Source organism: Dysidea avara, chromosome 15 (genome assembly GCF_963678975.1).
Source record: "Dysidea avara chromosome 15, odDysAvar1.4, whole genome shotgun sequence".
In the NCBI taxonomy this organism is placed as follows: Eukaryota; Metazoa; Porifera; class Demospongiae; order Dictyoceratida; family Dysideidae; genus Dysidea; species Dysidea avara.
Window position 1 is genome coordinate 13,964,379 of NC_089286.1, and position 18,145 is coordinate 13,982,523.

The 18,145-nt window shown below is 38.0% G+C and overlaps 1 protein-coding gene and 3 long non-coding RNA genes across 6 annotated transcripts; 2 read left to right on the forward strand and 2 right to left on the reverse strand.

The window, feature by feature from the left end:
- The first annotated feature begins 2,270 nt into the window (after positions 1-2,270).
- On the forward strand, positions 2,271-3,478 carry LOC136246082 (uncharacterized). Of its 3 annotated transcripts, XR_010696237.1 has the most exons (5): positions 2,567-2,986; positions 3,034-3,072; positions 3,139-3,242; positions 3,290-3,328; positions 3,395-3,478. It is a non-coding gene; the product is annotated as an uncharacterized lncRNA (long non-coding RNA). The 3 variants fall into 3 exon arrangements; XR_010696236.1 differs by having other exon boundaries at positions 3,290-3,472; XR_010696238.1 differs by lacking the exon at positions 2,567-2,986 and adding an exon at positions 2,271-2,357 and having other exon boundaries at positions 3,034-3,242; positions 3,290-3,472.
- Positions 3,479-4,780: 1,302 nt separating this feature from the next.
- On the forward strand, positions 4,781-5,209 carry LOC136246018 (uncharacterized). The gene is made up of 3 exons (XR_010696208.1): positions 4,781-4,852; positions 4,904-4,951; positions 5,000-5,209. It is a non-coding gene; the product is annotated as an uncharacterized lncRNA (long non-coding RNA).
- Positions 5,210-10,678: 5,469 nt separating this feature from the next.
- On the reverse strand, positions 10,679-11,576 carry LOC136245578 (uncharacterized). Its single transcript, XR_010695948.1, has 3 exons — positions 11,225-11,576; positions 10,951-11,170; positions 10,679-10,762 (listed from the first exon to the last, which is right to left on the reverse strand). It is a non-coding gene; the product is annotated as an uncharacterized lncRNA (long non-coding RNA).
- A 548-nt stretch (positions 11,577-12,124) lies between these two features.
- Positions 12,125-15,560, reverse strand: LOC136245336 (uncharacterized). Its single transcript, XM_066036816.1, has 4 exons — positions 15,182-15,560; positions 12,748-14,568; positions 12,555-12,692; positions 12,125-12,503 (listed from the first exon to the last, which is right to left on the reverse strand). Exons 1-2 carry the CDS (start codon positions 15,558-15,560, stop codon positions 12,983-12,985), a joined length of 1,965 nt encoding a protein of 654 aa, XP_065892888.1. The 3' UTR covers positions 12,125-12,503; positions 12,555-12,692; positions 12,748-12,982.
- Between the last annotated feature and the right edge of the window lie 2,585 nt (positions 15,561-18,145).

Here is an 18,145-nt window from a genome sequence, read left to right on the forward strand (position 1 = left end):
GCAGCACACTGGATAGCAACCAGTACTGAGATAGCCATTACAAGGAATTTATTTTTATTAATCATTTTAAGTGGTAGCTAGTCTAATGAATATCAGATGATGAAAGTCCCACTATTAAGACAGAAATAAATACAACTAGGTCAACAGGGGCATAGACACAAGACCGAGTAGCTAGCTGCTATCTTTCGTACATAGTTACAAAATGGTCAGCACAAATAACTTTGCACAGACTTCATACATGTTTTCTTTTGTTTGTAATTACCTGGGTCAATTATCAGCTATGCTGTTTCGACCCAGTATATAATCATAAATCATTCATACACAAACAATTTTGTCAGATTGGGAAATGTATATACTAAGCTAAGTATAAAATCACAACAGATATAGCTAGATCAGCTAAACATGAAAACAGCAAGGGCCGAGTGACCTCAAGCAATACAACTGGTGCATACGTACTAAGAGAGAGGGTGGGAGGGTTTTGGAATTGGGGGTCAGACTCAGAAACTACTACTAATTTACCCACAGAGCTACATTCCGTTGTTTTAAATATAACATGAAATTCTTTAATTATTTATTTATTGTTACTGAACAGTCAGCCGCCCTACTGATGGGATGTGCTGGGTTTAAGGCTTTTCGTGGCTCTAGAAAAGGTAGCTATACCAAAATATATCATTTCAGCTCATTGTACATAAATTCATGAATTAATGGTTACTTAGAAAGAAATGACCTGTACTTGTCACGGACAGCCGAAGCTTATCTGGTAGTGACCTATAGAGCTATGTGGCTTACCACATTATATACCTAAACATAATGTATTACGTGTAATGCAAAAAAATAAAAAAACAAACCTGTTATTTTTATTATTATTACTAGGACTTTGGGTCACACATAACCAAGTACATTACCCAAAATATTATACTACTACACATGAATCTCTAATAAAACAATCACTGTATCTACTGTCTATAACCATAATTGATTACGTTTTTGTGAAGTGGTATAGTAGGATATATTAATGCTGAAATGTAAACCTTCTTGCATAACATGCTCAAGTCACCTGGAAGTCTAAATGGTTTAGCTACAGTTCCTTAATAGAAAATTCAAATATTGACCTTGGATCAAACACAACCAATTATTACAACAAAAATAGTACCTATAATACAGCCACAGACTGCAGTGTAAGTAAATGTAAATGTAAACCAAGGGGGTAGCATTCCCCTATACCTTCTCTGTTCCTTCAACTTTCCAGTTCATAAAAGAGCAAAATACTCTAATAGAGCAGTCAGTTAAGAACATGCAGTCACCGTTTTATTTACTGTCAATATTTTCTTGTGCCAGATGGACTGCCCCTGCCTCCACCCCAGCTTATTGGTAAATGACCTGCACTTAATACTTAAAAGTAATTACACAGATTTGAGTGCAATTAGGAAGTAATTGTATAAGTTGTGGTCAAATATTCAGTTCTGTGTGGCCATTAACTCCGAACAGATGATTGCATCATTCTTTACACCACAAAAAAGGTTTCTGTGTCATATAGGCTAGTTCCAATTGATAGTATTCTAATGTCATTATATTTCTAATGTCATTATGTAACACGTATATAATCAAGAGTTCATATTAGTCAGGAGAGTATCCAATACTGCAATAGCCCTTCAAAACACACTGCGTTATTGTTATATCTAATAGTTTATTATCACCACAACATGTTAACTGCCTCAAAGGTCTTATCTTTGCCTATAACATTTGAAGTACAATTACAGGTTTCCCTTAGATATATCATGCAATGCGTATCAACACCTATCACCTTTCATGTTGAATCCTTATGCTGGAATTTACTGAAAATATCCTAGAGCATTCAGATATGATGTAATACTGATGTAATTTCATAATGCAGTATGTTTTGAAGGGCTATTGCAGTGTTGGATACTCTATCTACTACTATATATAATTATTATGAACTCTTGGTATAATGTATGTAATATATTTGTAACTGGCCAACACTGGCTTGAAAACTGTAGACTCGATCGGAGCAGCTGCAGTCACGTCTGATAGCCACTGCTAGCTAATTGCAAACCAGATTACTTCATTACTAGTCACTAGTAATCATTTGTTTTGTACACTAGCGTTTTAATTAACACTTTTTTGTTTCTCTACATTAGAGTTTTGTCCCCAGAGGGTTTTGTTAATTAACAAATAACGTGGCAAAACCCACAATCGAAATTAAAGACATTTATGGTTTAATTATTCGCGTAGTCAACGTTCGCGTTCATAGAATGTTTGAGCAGAGGACGTAGGTTCAAGCCAAGATCACAGAAAGGAATTGAACCCTGGTGTTCATCCCTTCGACTTCGTAACAAGTAAGCCTTTGTAACACTGCTCATTTACGTTTCTCAATTCACAAGCCCGGTCTCTCGGGTCTCCCCAATTTCACTGTAGAGTTTAGGATGATGAAGTTTATAGACACCCCTACCTATTCTCCCGATTTGTGAGTGAATAATGTTTAACAGTTCTTGGACGATTTATACAAAAACCTCATGTATAGAGTGCATTATTTAGAAATTTGCACTATTTGACTGTCAGTGTCATGCCCCACCTACCTACCTCAGGTCAGACTGTGGGTGAGGATTAGTAGAGGCCTTCATACTGTTACTCCCCAGGGTAGGGGCATTTGCAGCACAAATAGCCATACAATATTGTGTGTTTAATGGACCTATCAATGTAATCTCCGACTACCACAGATACGGGCTGAGATGGGGGGAAGGCCGGGATTTTCACTTCTGAAAATTACAAATCCCCACCTACTAGCTCCGAGTAACAAACCCCAGGGATAGTCAATTGTTTTTAGGGTTTTAGTAGAGGATTTGCAACTAGGAAGTTGTCCCCAGGAGTCAAGACTCCACTGTAGTGTTGTACAAGATAGATGGCCGTGTAGACTCGTGCGGACGTGATGTACACGTGTTGTGAGGTGTTAGCAAACTAGAGAAAAGTGAGTTTAATCCATTGAAGTGACCTTGTATTAATTTACCTTTGTAGGACTCCAATGTAGTGTTGTACAAGATAGAAATTACACATGTGAGGATGGTTGTGAAGGTGTTCACAAACTAGAGGGAAAGCCATTGAAGTGACATTTAATTACAGGAAACAGTAAGACTCCACTGTAGTGTTGTACAAGATAGAGGACCGTGTAGACTTGTGCGGACGTGATGTACACGTGTTGTGAGGTGTTAGCAAACTAGAGAAAAGTGAGTTTAATCCATTGAAGTGACCTTGTATTAATTTACCTTTGTAGGACTCCAATGTAGTGTTGTACAAGATAGAAATTACACATGTGAGGATGGTTGTGAAGGTGTTCACAAACTAGAGGGAAAGCCATTGAAGTGACATTTAATTACAGGAAACAGTAAGACTCCACTGTAGTGTTGTACAAGATAGAGGACCGTGTAGACTTGTGCGGACGTGATGTACACGTGTTGTGAGGTGTTAGCAAACTAGAGAAAAGTGAGTTTAATCCATTGAAGTGACCTTGTATAATTTTACCTTTGTAGGACTCCACTGTAGTGTTGTACAAGATAGAAATTACATGTGCGAGGATGGTTGTGAAGGTGTTCACAAACTAGAGGAAAAAAGTTTAATCTATTGGAGTAACACAGTGAAAATTATGTACAGGTGTAGGGAGATGTTAAGTATGGTGAGTTTAATAATCCATTGGTGTACCATTGTATTACAGAAATAGTAAGCTCATCTATTGGAGTTACAGTATTTTTTATTTCTGTGTAGAGTAGCTACAATCAAAAAAAAGAAAAAAATGTGAGAAGGAACTTCTTCAAAAGTGACATTGTTACATGCTTGTTTTTCCATTTGTAGGACTTTTAGTTCATTACTTTTCAACACAGGACTTTCACAAATTTCAGTGCATTCTTTGTGGTCTAAAGCATGTCATAGAATATTTGCAGATTAATTAGTGCAGCTGGGTTGAAGGGAAGACCCCAGGTGAATTCCAAGCTAATTATTTACCACAACTGTCATCTGATTGTAGTGTACTAGCTGTTTGCTATTTGCATAATCATACTTTTTGGTATTATTTCTATATATAAATATATATATATATACCAGACGAAAGAATTTTGACTTCTAAGATCAGTTAACTCGTGATTGCATGTACAGGCATTTCATCCCGCACTCACAAACCGCGTATGTTGGTGGTACCGCCAACAAGAGAAGCAATGTTTAATTCCATTGGCTAAACCAGCTACATCGTCAAAAGTTTTGGTGGAAAGCAACTTATACCTGGTTTCCTTTTTAGCTGCGTTCCTGTGCCTTTGGTAGGTATAGCGTATTACTGTCAAGTTTGTACAATAATACCTGTTTATTGCCGGCTAGATATGACTGAGTCTGGAGACGAACTCTTAGACATGGATGTGTCACCCCAAGCTACACCTTTGCTAGAAGCCGCATCTAATTATTACCAGAGACCTACACCAACGCCACCTACTCCACCACCACATAGGAAGAGAAGGGCACCTACACCGCCTCAACGAAGGGTAAAAAGACCACCTCCCCCGCCTCAACGTAGGGTAATAAGGCCACCAACCCCACCTCAGCAGCGTAGGGTAATAAGGGCACCCACTCCACCACCTAGGAGCACTCCAGCTCAGCTACCACCACAAAATGTAGGTGCCTCCAATGTGGCACCTGGCAGGCCCCCTATACCACCTCCAAGGAGCAGAGGACCACCTACAAGTCAACATACAGGTCCTCCACCACAGAGACGTTGACGCCAACGAGGACGAGGTGGCTTTAGAGGTCAAGGTCAAGGTTCGTGGAGAGGCTATGGCTTCAGAGGTGGAAATAGGTATGATAAGACATTCATAACCGTACAATAAATTTCAATTTTTAGCTACAGGGGAAACAGACACAACCCCTACACGAGACATCAAGACAACCAGGAAAGGTTAGTGAATACATAAACATTTCCATGTTTGGACATTGCCTTTTGGAGGTACACATCTACGGTCATTTACTGTAACAGTTGCAACTATTATTAGTAACGTGTCGTGTCTATCAGTACTGTATATCACATTATGAAAACTTGTAAAGTAGAACACTTATTAATATTACACATAAATCAGTATATTATGCAAATAACCTTTAAAGTATTATGCAATATTGTAATGAAAAGATAAGTCAAAACGTACATGTCATTTAGAGCTGAAATGCATCATGTGTTCTTCCTGGAATATCCTTTTTGGACCAGCATTGTGATATTCATATTATTTAATGTGGAATGCAGCTATAGATAGTGTAGCCCACAACATATAGGATTTGGGTCTTAGTTGACCACTAATAGAACAAGTGTTGCTCCCAGTATCTACAACAACAGCAAAAAAGACACCAGAATGAACACACTTCTATATCACATCGAATGTACACTCTATATTTATGGTCAGGGCTTCCCTGGATATTACATCACTGGATAGATTGCTGCCCAGTTAACTACCATATTGTCAACTGTTTTCGCAGGTATATAAAGGTAAGACGCATCAACAATAAACGTGAGTGGTAAATTATTTTAAATGAACGGTCAATAAGCAAGGTTGATTTGAACAATAGTCAAGCTGTTTCCCCAGCATGGTCCTAGCTGTGTGAGTAATTAATGCATGAATATAATAGAATGAATACCGGTAGTCAAGGTACTTTTTTGGTAAAAGACAACAGTCAAAATCAACATTGATCTTGACCAACTTTGATCATGGTTGCAGATTGTACTACAGTGCCTATTGGAGTGACAATAGACCCTGGCCGTGCACCAAGCAAGAGTTTAATGACTGTTTGAAAATAATTATTTACAAAACACCATCATAGCTAACTATGAAACACCATAGATACTGGAAACACTATCCAACACATTAATAACTGCCATGTGGTCAGTGATTTGTAGACCTGTGTGATGCTACAGCAGGGTCTGTAACAATTGTTGGGTTCGGTTCATTCAATTCATGAGTCATTAATCAGAATGACAACAAAGTACAACCAGAAGAAGAAGTAGGACAAAATAATAAGAATAATACAAACGTGACGTCATAAATAATTAATTCACAGGCAAAACTACAAGGTATAGAACAGAACACTAACCGGTATTGGGTGAAGCGATATCCGAACGTTAAATAAAATGACGGGTTTGTTTCTGCAACTCTTAATAACCAAGTACGGTTTTCTAAATAACGCCGTCCTAGCAACATCAGTTCAGTTCCAGGCAACCAATTCTAATGTATCACACGTTACTAAGCACCCACCTGTATAACCTGTTTGAGCGTCCAGCAACTAGTTTATTAACCGCGATTTTTCGTTCACGTCATAGCAACCAGTCTTATGTGCGCTGCGCATAAAACTAGGTGATAGATATGTTGAATTTAAGCGCCTCTATAATCTATCGTGGAACTTTGACCTCCTGCTCATGCGAGGCCTACCTCTTGCGATATAAACTCTATGTATTTGTACGACCTAGAACACCACACTCTCCAGGACAGGACCTAGAATGGAAGTGTGATATAATCACCTAAAACGGAACAGAGCACCCCCAAATAAACTAATGATCTATCAGGTGCGGAATGCCAAGATGCCGGGTAGATAATGTCAGGAGAAAGAAGCCGTAACGAAAACAACCTCGTAAATCCAGAGTTGTGATAGTTTATAACACGAAGGAAGGATGAAAGTATCTCAGAGTATAAACAGTGGAGAAAGGTATCTCGAGAGCTCATAAAATTTTGTTGCTGATACCATAGTGCTAATACCAGAATATTAGTGCCATATTGCCTGACCATGTTGTATAAACAATACATGCTATGACATAGTTTAATCCAATAGTGACGATTATGTACACATTTGTAGACAGTTGTGAGTTGTTAACAAACTAGAAAAAAGTGTTTATTCCATTGAAATGACATTGAATTACAGGAAAATTTTTACACTGTATGAGTCCACTGTAGCTAGTGTTGCAAGATAGAAATTACAAGTGTGAGGACAGTTGTGAGATGTTAAGGAAAAGTGAGTTTAATCCATTGAAGAGACAGTGAATTACAGGAAACATTTTCCAATGTAATACTTCACTATAGTGTTGTACAAGATATAAATTACACATGTGAGGTTGTTAACAAACTAGAGAAAAGTAAGTTTAATCCATTGAAGTGACCTTATATAATTTTTCTGTGTACGACTTCACTGTAATGTTGTAAAATATAGAAATTATACATGTGAGGATGGCTGTGAGGTGTTAACAAACTAAATAAAAGTAAATTTAAACCACTGAAGTGACCTTGTATAATTTTTGGAATGACTTCACTGTAGTGTTGTACAAGATAGAAAGTACAAATGTAAGGATGGTTGTGAGGTGTTAACAAACTAGAGAAAAAGTGAGTTTAATCAAGACTGCAAATAATTATTTTCAAACAATCATTAAACTCTTGCTTGCCATGCACCAAGCAAGAGTTTAATGATTGTTTGAAAATAATTATTTACAAAACACCACCATAGCTAACTATGAAACACCATAGATACTAGAAACACTACCCAACACATTAATAACTGCCCTGTGATCTGTAGACCTGTGTGATGCTACAGCAGGGTCTGCAACAATAAAGTATCGGTTTTGCCTAAATTTTGGAGACAGCTGACCCCAAATCTGCCCCCAAGGGAAAAAACCCCCACTGAACAAAAACCACATGGGTAAAAAAAGAACAGCTGGAGGAAAAAACCATACATGATGCATGCAGCTGTAGCACCACATGTGCATCACTCTCGAACACAAACTGCAATAACCACAAGCAAGATTAAGCACATGGATGAATACATATATAATAGTCCAGAATCTAGTCCAACTGAGTATTTTAGTTTATTTGTGAATAATTAAATGGCATTTTAATCAGACTTCAAAGAATTGCTTACAAACCATTTTCTAAGCACAATAATGGAAGCCAACCATTCCCCAAGGAGTAGCATAGGTGCAAGAGACCATGACTATACGTAATAATAATTATTTTGTCAGTGGATTCATGTCTGCATGCAAGGGGCAGAAACTACCAATAACAATCCACGACTGAGATATAGTGGATTATTGGTGACAAATTTCTGACTCCTGGGGACAACTTCCTAGTCATGGTCTCTTGCACCTATGCTACTCCTTGGGGAATGGTTGGCTTCCATTATTGTGCTTAGAAAATGGTATGTAAGCACTTCAAATTTTGATGTCCTGTGCCCCTCAAATTTTGATGTACTGTGCCCCTCCAATTTTGATGTCCTGTGACCCTCCAATTTTGATGTCCTGTGACCCTCCAACTTTGAAGTTGTTGTGGTGGGGCGGTAAGGGGCCTCATTAACCCATGTTGTGGTTGAGGAGTGAAAGGTCTTGCTTGCGGAGGGGTAGGTGGCCTTGGTTGCTGTGGAGGAGTGGGTGGCAGTTTCTTTTTGTTGGGTGGTGGAGTAGGGGGCTGTGTTGCGTTGGAGGCCCCGGAAGACGCTTCCAGCAGAGGGGTGTGTGGCCCATATGTCCTTGGTTCATGGCTGTTGGTGGTAGGCAGTGAAACTTCCATATCTAGAAGTTCTTCTCCAGATTCATTCATTTCTAAAACGACATTAGAACAATACTAAATGCGCTATCCCATACCTACATGTATTACCAGGTAATAAAGCCAGTCCAGCTACACTCGACGCTAACAGTGTCAATAGTTTATCGCAAAGTGTATTAGCCCGGTTATATTAGCCAATGGAAGTTTCTATCTTTGGCGGCCTAAGCAGAAACTTTTGGTGTATGAGTGCGGGAAGACATTAGCTAATTATAATTGCGCTTCACCTAATACGCTTGCGCTTCGATTCGCACTATACAGGTAGCGCTTTGCCAGCCTGTGGCACATATTACACCAGCCAAACAAATAATTATATATAGCAAAAGTCTTTGTGTCAGAGAAGTGACAGAGGAAGTGACACGGACGCTACGTCACTCTAGGTGATATAATAGATCAAGTGATGTTAGAAAATTCCTCTTTTTTCTGTAGGGATATTCCCTTATTTTATCACGTCTACACAAAACTCACTCTTTAAGTGAAATTCTATTATCAAATTTAATACCAACAATTGCCTTTTGTGCTCAATAATATACAACAAATAGATAGATAACCAATACAGAGTCACTCTAGATAATACATTATTTCTGTTGTTACATCCTTCCTCCACACGTTTCGAACCCTTTAGGGGACTCAACACTACTTGTGGAGTCCTGAATGGTGATAAATTAATAGATACAAGTTATCACTACAATTGATGAACTTACTATTTTTGTTGTTTGTTAACGTAACCCATCCTTCCTCCACACGTTTCGAACCCTTTGGGGGACTCAACACTACTTGTGGAGTCCTGAATGATGATAAATTAATAGATACAAGTTAACACTACGATTGATGAACTTACTATTTTTGTTGTTTGTTAACGTAACCCATCCTTCCTCCACACGTTTCGAACCCTTTAGGGGACTCAACACTACTTGTGGAGTCCTGAATGGTGATAAATTAATAGATACAAGTTAACACTACGATTGATGAACTTACTATTTTTGTTGTTTGTTAACGTAACCCATCCTTCCTCCACACGTTTCGAACCCTTTAGGGGACTCAACACTACTTGTGGAGTCCTGAATGGTGATAAATTAATAGATACAAGTTAACACTACGATTGATGAACTTACTATTTTTGTTGTTTGTTAACGTAACCCATCCTTCCTCCACACGTTTTGAACCCTTTGGGGGACTCAACACTACCTGTGGAGTCCTGAATGATGATAAATTAATAGATACAAGTTAACACTACGATTGATGAACTTACTATTTTTGTTTGTTAACGTAACCCATCCTTCCTCCACACGTTTTGAACCCTTTAGGGGACTCAACACTACTTGTGGAGTCCTGAATGATGATAAATTAATAGATACAAGTTAACACTACGATTGATGAACTTACTATTTTTGTTGTTTGTTAACGTAACCTTCCTCCACACGTTTCGAACCCTTTGGGGGACTCAACACTACTTGTGGAGTCCTGAATGATGATAAATTAATAGATACAAGTTAACACTACGATTGATGAACTTACTATTTTTGTTGTTTGTTAACGTAACCCATCCTTCCTCCACACGTTTCGAACCCTTTAGGGGACTCAACACTACTTGTGGAGTCCTGAATGGTGATAAATTAATAGATACAAGTTAACACTACGATTGATGAACTTACTATTTTTGTTGTTTGTTAACGTAACCCATCCTTCCTCCACACGTTTTGAACCCTTTGGGGGACTCAACACTACTTGTGGAGTCCTGAATGATGATAAATTAATAGATACAAGTTAACACTACGATTGATGAACTTACTATTTTTGTTGTTTGTTAACGTAACCCATCCTTCCTCCACACGTTTTGAACCCTTTAGGGGACTCAACACTACTTGTGGAGTCCTGAATGATGATAAATTAATAGATACAAGTTAACACTACGATTGATGAACTTACTATTTTTGTTGTTTGTTAACGTAACCTTCCTCCACACGTTTCGAACCCTTTGGGGGACTCAACACTACTTGTGGAGTCCTGAATGATGATAAATTAATAGATACAAGTTAACACTACGATTGATGAACTTACTATTTTTGTTGTTTGTTAACGTAACCCATCCTTCCTCCACACGTTTCGAACCCTTTAGGGGACTCAACACTACTTGTGGAGTCCTGAATGATGATAAATTAATAGATACAAGTTAACACTACGATTGATGAACTTACTATTTTTGTTGTTTGTTAACGTAACACCTTCCTCCACACGTTTTGAACCCTTTAGGGGACTCAACACTACTTGTGGAGTCCTTAATGGTGATAAATTAATAGATACAAGTTATCACTACAATTGATGAACTTACTATTTTTGTTGTTTGTTAACGTAACCCATCCTTCCTCTACACGTTTTGAACCCTTTAGGGGACTCAACACTACTTGTGGAGTCCTTAATGGTGATAAATTAATAGATACAAGTTAACACTACAATTGATGAACTTATAATTTTTGTTGTTTGTTAACGTAACCCATCCTTCCTCCACACGTTTCGAACCCTTTAGGGGACTCAACACTACTTGTGGAGTCCTTAATGGTGATAAATTAATAGATACAAGTTAACACTACAATTGATGAACTTACTATTTTTGTTGTTTGTTAACATAACCCATCCTTCCTCCACATGTTTCGAACCCTTTAGGGGACTCAACACTACTTGTGGACTCAACACTACTTGTGTTAGTAATACTAGTTAGGACTAACCTTCAAACACCTGTAAGTGTAAGTAATGCAGTTCAAGGCAGGAAGACAACGTTCTCAGTTTTCAGTTCTCAGTTCGTATATTAGTAGTACAGTATGTCTCTTAACACCAATTTATTCTGTCCTTACTGATGACACAACATAGAAATGAGAGTGTCTGAAATAAATATACACTCTCATGCTGGAGTAATCTCTTTGCATTTCTCTGTCAATATTAGCTGCACAAAATACACTCCAGGTGTTACTTCCTGCATCAAAACTGAAAATATTCGTCTTTAACATATGAGAAAATACTATCATTTCAAAATCTGTTCCCCATGTTCCATTCTTCAACATGTCACTGACATTAATATACTCTTGAACATTTGTAAAATTCAAATTTTCTAAATAATTTGCATGTCCTTCTGAATCATGACCAACTAACAAGTGTTTCAATGTTACAACATATGCGAATGCACGGAAGAGGCAATTACCATCGGCCTGTACATTAATTAGTGAATTTAAGTCAGGCCGTGTTAATATTACATCTGGGCCACCAGGTTGAAATTCATTAGCATGTGTGAAATGCATACCCATCCTTAAGCAAGCACTCTCTTGCCAGGCTTGATCAATTTGATAGTACTGATATTCTGGCCATACTGTCCTATTAGGCCCTATCACATTTTCAACGTCAGTGATCACACAATCTGTAGAAATTTTAATTTTCTTAACACCTTTTGAGCGCTTGTCTGACACATGATTTCTTTTCCTAGATAACTTATCATTTACAATTGAGGTATTTGTTTTTGATAGCTGTTTAGCTTGTTTTGCTTTAACGTTTTTACTCATAGTTACTCTAATTTTTTTTTGTTTTAGTGAAGTCGTGAATGAGTCAAAAGCATCCACCATTTATAATTCACATAAATGTACTTACATTACAGATTTCCTCGCGTTATGTTGTTCCCTCTACAGTGCGTTGTCTAGGCTACTATGTGCCCAAATAGTCTCTGACACATACGTTTATGAGTCAAAAGCATCCACCATTTATAATTCACATAAATGTACTTACATTACAGATTTCCTCGCGTTATGTTGTTCCCTCTACAGTGCGTTGCCTAGGCTACTATGTGCCCAAATAGTCTCTGACACATACGTTTATGTATGAGTCCTATTTCTAGTTAAACTAAAAGTACTATTAATAAATTTTTAAGCACAAAATAGATACAGTACTTACATGGTTAGTAAATTCTATCTCCTTTGCTTTACCCACCACCTTTCCCGGCTAAACTCAACACATCATAGTTGCTAATAAGTAATGTTAGCAAGTGTTGTTAATTTGGTGTTAACAAGATTGCTAACACGTATATAAATTCTGCAAGAGAAGTTAAAAGTACATACAGTAATAGATACATTATTAAGTTATTTACATTATAGCCAACTCTCTTTGCTTTGCTATTCCCACCACCTTCCCCACTCATATCATGACCATCTTTATACTCACAAAAATGAGCATTTTGGCCGAATATCCACCATATGGTGCCAAATGTATATGCACAGTAATACCTGCACTTGTAGCTGACTCAGCACACATATCCTTCAGGCTATATATATATTCTGCAAACAATATTAACTTTGAAAGGATACAAGAAAATTACCACAAGGCTACACTCTCCTTACTGATGACACAACGTAGAAATGAGAGTGTCTGAAGTAAATATAAATACTCATAGAATGGTAGTCTCTGCGTCTATCTCTATCAATGTTGGCTGCACAGAATACACTCCAGGTATTACTACTTGCATCAAAACTAAAAACATTAGTATTCAACATATGAGAAAAAATCATTATTTCGAATTCGGAACCCCAAGTTCCGTTTGTCAGCATGCTACTTTGGTTGACATATTGTTCAACTGTGGAACAACACAATGGTTGTAAATAATTGGCATGTCCTTCTGAATCATGACCAACTACTAAGTTCTCAATGGAATACATGTAACTAACTATTGCATTGCGCATTTGCATGTGTTGTGATTCACTCCCCGTTACAACGCATGCCAATGCGCGGAAAAGACAATTACCATCAGCCTGGACATTGACTAGTGAATTCAAGTCAGGTCGTGTTAAAATTACATGTGGGCCACCTGGTTGAAATTCGTTGACACTTGTAAGATGCACACCTGTCCTTAAACAAGCGTTCTCCTGCCATGCTTGGTCAATTTGATAATACCGATATTCTGGCCAGGTTATCCTATTAGGGCCTATAACGTTTTCAACATCAGTGATCACACAATCTTTACAAATTTTAGTTTTCTTAACCCCTTTTGTGGACTTGTCTGGAACACAATTTCTTTTTCTGATGGATACATCCACAGATTTTGCAGTTGCCTTTTTTGCCTGTTTAACTCTTTTTCCTTTACCTTTGTTGTTAGTTTTAGCTATGGTAACTCTTACTTTCTTTTTCTTATTCTGATTAATAGCTGATTCAGAAGATGGCACACTATTAGAGTTATCAGCTTTTCGAGGCTGCTCGGCAGTTAAATTTGCATTTGCATGAAGCATGGTAGCAGCTTCACATGCCTGATACATTGCATCCAAAGCAGCCTCCATATTGCCTTCCACCGTGGCACAGCTAATATCATCATGCTGTCTATCTGGGTATCTTACAGGTGGCCCATCATATGCTGTTGGTCTGATTTGGTCGAAACAGTCGCACCATTCTAGTAATTGTCTATAGTAAGGTGCTATTTTTATGGCACTGGGTGAAAAATCCCATAGGGTTAAATCCTCAAGTTTCCTTACTCTACTGAGTGCAACATAGGCTTGACCAGAAGCAAAGAAATTGTTATTTAAAGTTACGATAGCACTGTCTACTGTTAAGCCCTGTACACGATGCACAGTTACTGCATAAGCTAACTGTACTGGAAACTGTGATCGTAGTATTGAATACGATGCACCTTTAATGTCTATTCTCTGTCTGGTTCTTGCAACAGGGTACATGCTATCAGGATTTCCTAGTTTGCACACTAATATACAATTAGGAGTCATGTCCAACACCTCACATAATGCTCCATTTACCCAACCTTGTGATACTTGTAAGTTACGTCTCAGTACTATGCGACAACCTTTCTTTAAACTAATTCTATCAGGTAGGCGCATGGAATCTCGTTGTAATCTTTGTTTGTCTGCCTCTCTCAATGGCTGACCATTACTATCAGTATCGTTGGCCTCGTATTCATGTGTCTCACCATCTATTTAGACACTCCTCATTGATTAAGTCTACCTCTTTACGCTTGGAGCATATTATAACAGTTCGGGTCAAGTCCACTGCATCAATATCAACATCTCTCAGGCGACTTTTTAACACAAAACTGACCGTTTCGTCACATTCTCCCTTCCTAATTTTAGTCAATATGGAACTTAATTGTGTGTCCTTACTTCTGACTATTTCTCTTAGTTGCAAAATACTAAAGTGAGACCACAATTTTGTGTTAAATATATCTGTGTTTGAAACAGGTGGCAATTGTGCAGGATCGCCAAACAATAGTATATGACGTCCACCCCATGGTTTATAACGTCCATCCTTTGTAGAAAAGCGCCTACAAAGATGTTCCATTGTTAAAAAAATTTTGCAATCTATCATTCCAAGCTCATCACAAATTATTACGTCAGTCTTTCTAAGTGCAGTTGCATCAACTGTTCCATTTTGGAGTGACGTTTTACCAGTAATATCTAACCTAAAGAAATTATGTATTGTTTTTCCGTGAATTAAACCAGCCACCACGCCACTTGGAGCCAGTTTGGTTACTACCATATTACATTGCCGTAAGTGTTCTACAACAGCACCCATAAGGAAAGACTTACCACAGCCTGCAGCACCTACCAGTGCAGCCAATACTTGTGTATTACTTTGCATTCCACTTTTCAAATGCTCAAATGCACGTTTTTGGGATGGTGTAAATTTGCTCATATAGTCTTCTAGAGGTGCATGATGTGGAGGAAGCAAGCATTTACCCTCGCCATCATCTAACAACTGGTCTGTCACTTCTTTAGTTTCTTCATTATTTATTGAACCAATAGGTATTGTTGATAGAAACACATCTGCATCACCTTCATCAAAGAACCTATGCTTTACATACAGGTTGACAATTGATTTAATATTGTCGAATGAGAAGCCACGGTTGACAGCATCCATTAAATTAGCCTTTGCATCGTGACTTTCATCTACTAGCCCAGCTACCATTGCTGCTTTAATCCAAGACGAAGGTGGATCAGACACTATATTATCATTTGAAGTTAATGGTATTTCTAACAAATTTTTTTTTCATAAAATGCTTCTTGATCATCTAAGGAAATAAATCTGTGCCGAGTAACGCATGCACGTGCTCGTCGTATCCAATAATTGCCATCAGTATCCATTAACATAGAGCCAGGAGGGTGAGCTTGTAACATTATGTACAATGGAGTTACAGTGATTTCGTTTTCTTCATTACACATCAATAACTTTTTGTGAAGCCAATGTAATTTTACTTTAAATTTAGCTACAAATTCATCATCTAACAATTCAGCATTATTTATTAAAGTGGTGGCTTTGGTGATGTCATCATCACTGACACTATCACACAAAATGTCACCGTACCCATTTTCCGCTAAATGTTTTTTACACACTCCTAGGATATCATCACTTAGTACATTACCTAGGACTATGACTATTCCAGAAGTCACGCTGCTATCACTACTATTTAAATTATCCACTAAAACATCTAATTTAGCACTAAGCTCAACCACAAGATCACTTCTGCTTTGCATAGACAATATCAATTCGTCAAACTCATCTATTCCCTTGTATCCTACACTAGGTGCCACACCCTTCTTTACACAATTTTCACCTTTACTCTGCTCCCCAGCATTTGCTTTGCGCCACCACTGAAAATACATTGGATATGTTATATCACACAATTTGTCGTTTCTCTCCATACAAGCTTGAAATTTAGACTTTTGGTCCACATCAACTGAATTAGCAGGCAGGAAAGCAAGTGTTGCCTTATTCTTTAAAAATTTTTGTTTTGGCCTTAATTCAGTTGGCAGAAATTCAGTCATTCTGCTTATATGATACTGGTTAAAACCCAATTGGACATCTATTGCTTCACAAGACCCTACCACTGTGGTACGCAAATACTTTTCTGGATCGCTTGCATTTTCAGACAAATTAACCTGAAAACTTGGTTCAGGTTTAGAAACGTATTCGGCTAGATACATTTCAAACCCATGCTTTGACACACGTTGTATATTCATTGAAGCTCCCCAAAATAGAAGAATTTCAAGATTATAGGGTACAACTAGGCAGTCCTCTGTACACCGACGTTTATACAAGTAACGTATTCCTTCCTCGTCCAATTCCTCAACCAATTGGGGAACCTTAAAGGGAAACCCATACTTACATTTACTAAGGACTTTGCCACCGTATCCTTTGAAACATCTCTCAGGATGGTATTCCCGATGCATTTGAAATTTCTGTACCATTCGTCTAATATGTTGTGCCCTTTTATCAATGGGATCACTGGCCCGAGGTATCTCAGCCATTACGACATTTTCAGGGGCAGTACCAGGCTTTACCCACACTAAAATATGCCAGTGGATCCCTCCCCTTCTCTGATATTCCTTTTTAGTGACATAGTCTGTTACTTCACCTACTGGGCCAGATTTCTTGTCCAAAAGCAAATCCATAAAGGCACTGAATCTTTTCTCGGCACCAAGCACAGACTCTAAGGGGTGAGGTACAACTGATTCTCCTTTGTCACCTTTAGTGGATAGGTCATTGAGTTCCCATGGTTCAGCACTGGCTCCCCAGCCTTTCCTAATGGTTGCTTGAATTTGGGGCCAATTGTCATTTGGGGACAAAGTAATAAAATAGTCGGGAACTCCAAGCTGTTCTACTGTAGCTATAAGGTCGTACCCAAAAGACTTCCAATATTGTTTCGAGCCTGGAATCACACGTGGCACATCAGTGCCATACGAAGCATAGTTATCATTATCTTTTGGTCTGTCAGCTGCTATTACTTCACCAGCAGTTAAACTTTCTTTGCTCTAGTTTACTAACTGCTACTATTTTTTTACTGTTGTATTGCCGCAGCCTCATTTTGGTCATATAATCAAACATAAAAAATGGGAAATTTTGATAGTTTGAAAAATAACCTCTACAGTCCATCAACTTAGTTTTAGTAAAATGTGATAGCCCGTGGACACACTTGTAAAACCACCCGCCTTTTCCATATGGGAAAAGGTGTGGAAATGTTTTTTCTAACAAATATTTTTGTCCATACTGTACACTGGTGGTTTCCCTTAGCTGCTCAATGTTATCTTGTACCTTATCAGTTAGGTGTGACTTTGGATTTTGTATACCGGCAATGTCCATCTCACCATACAATGGTGAGTATTGTTCAAAATATTCCGAGTCAACAGGAAATGCCAAACCTATTGCTTCACTGTCTAATATTTTATTCTGGTCAAGCTTTAAAACATCTGGATTTACAATTTCCTGTCTAACATATCTATAAAGGGTTTCGAAGCGTGCTAGGAAGTCTTGGTATAGATGATTATTCTTTTTAAGCCAATGTAAAGCCAGTCTGATTCTTTCATATGCTTCTGGATACTTTACAAACTTATCACTTAAGTCTTCGTTTATTAATAAAAATCCAAACAATCCATAATAGTAGCTATCTAGCTTGTGTAAGGCATTTACCTCTCCTTGAATGTGACGCCACTGGTGCCTTTTGGCATCTTTCACCGTTGTAGAAAAGATTCCACATAACGCTATCTGACAATGCT

Coding starts and splice junctions, on each gene's coding strand:
- LOC136245336 (XM_066036816.1), bottom strand. CDS start 15,560: ATGGTAGCTGGGCTAGTAGATGAAAGTCACGATGCAAAGGCTAATTTA. Junction 14,569..15,181: donor GGTAGGTGCTGCAGGCTGTG/GTAAGTCTTTCC, acceptor GTGTCTAAATAG/ATGGTGAGACACATGAATAC.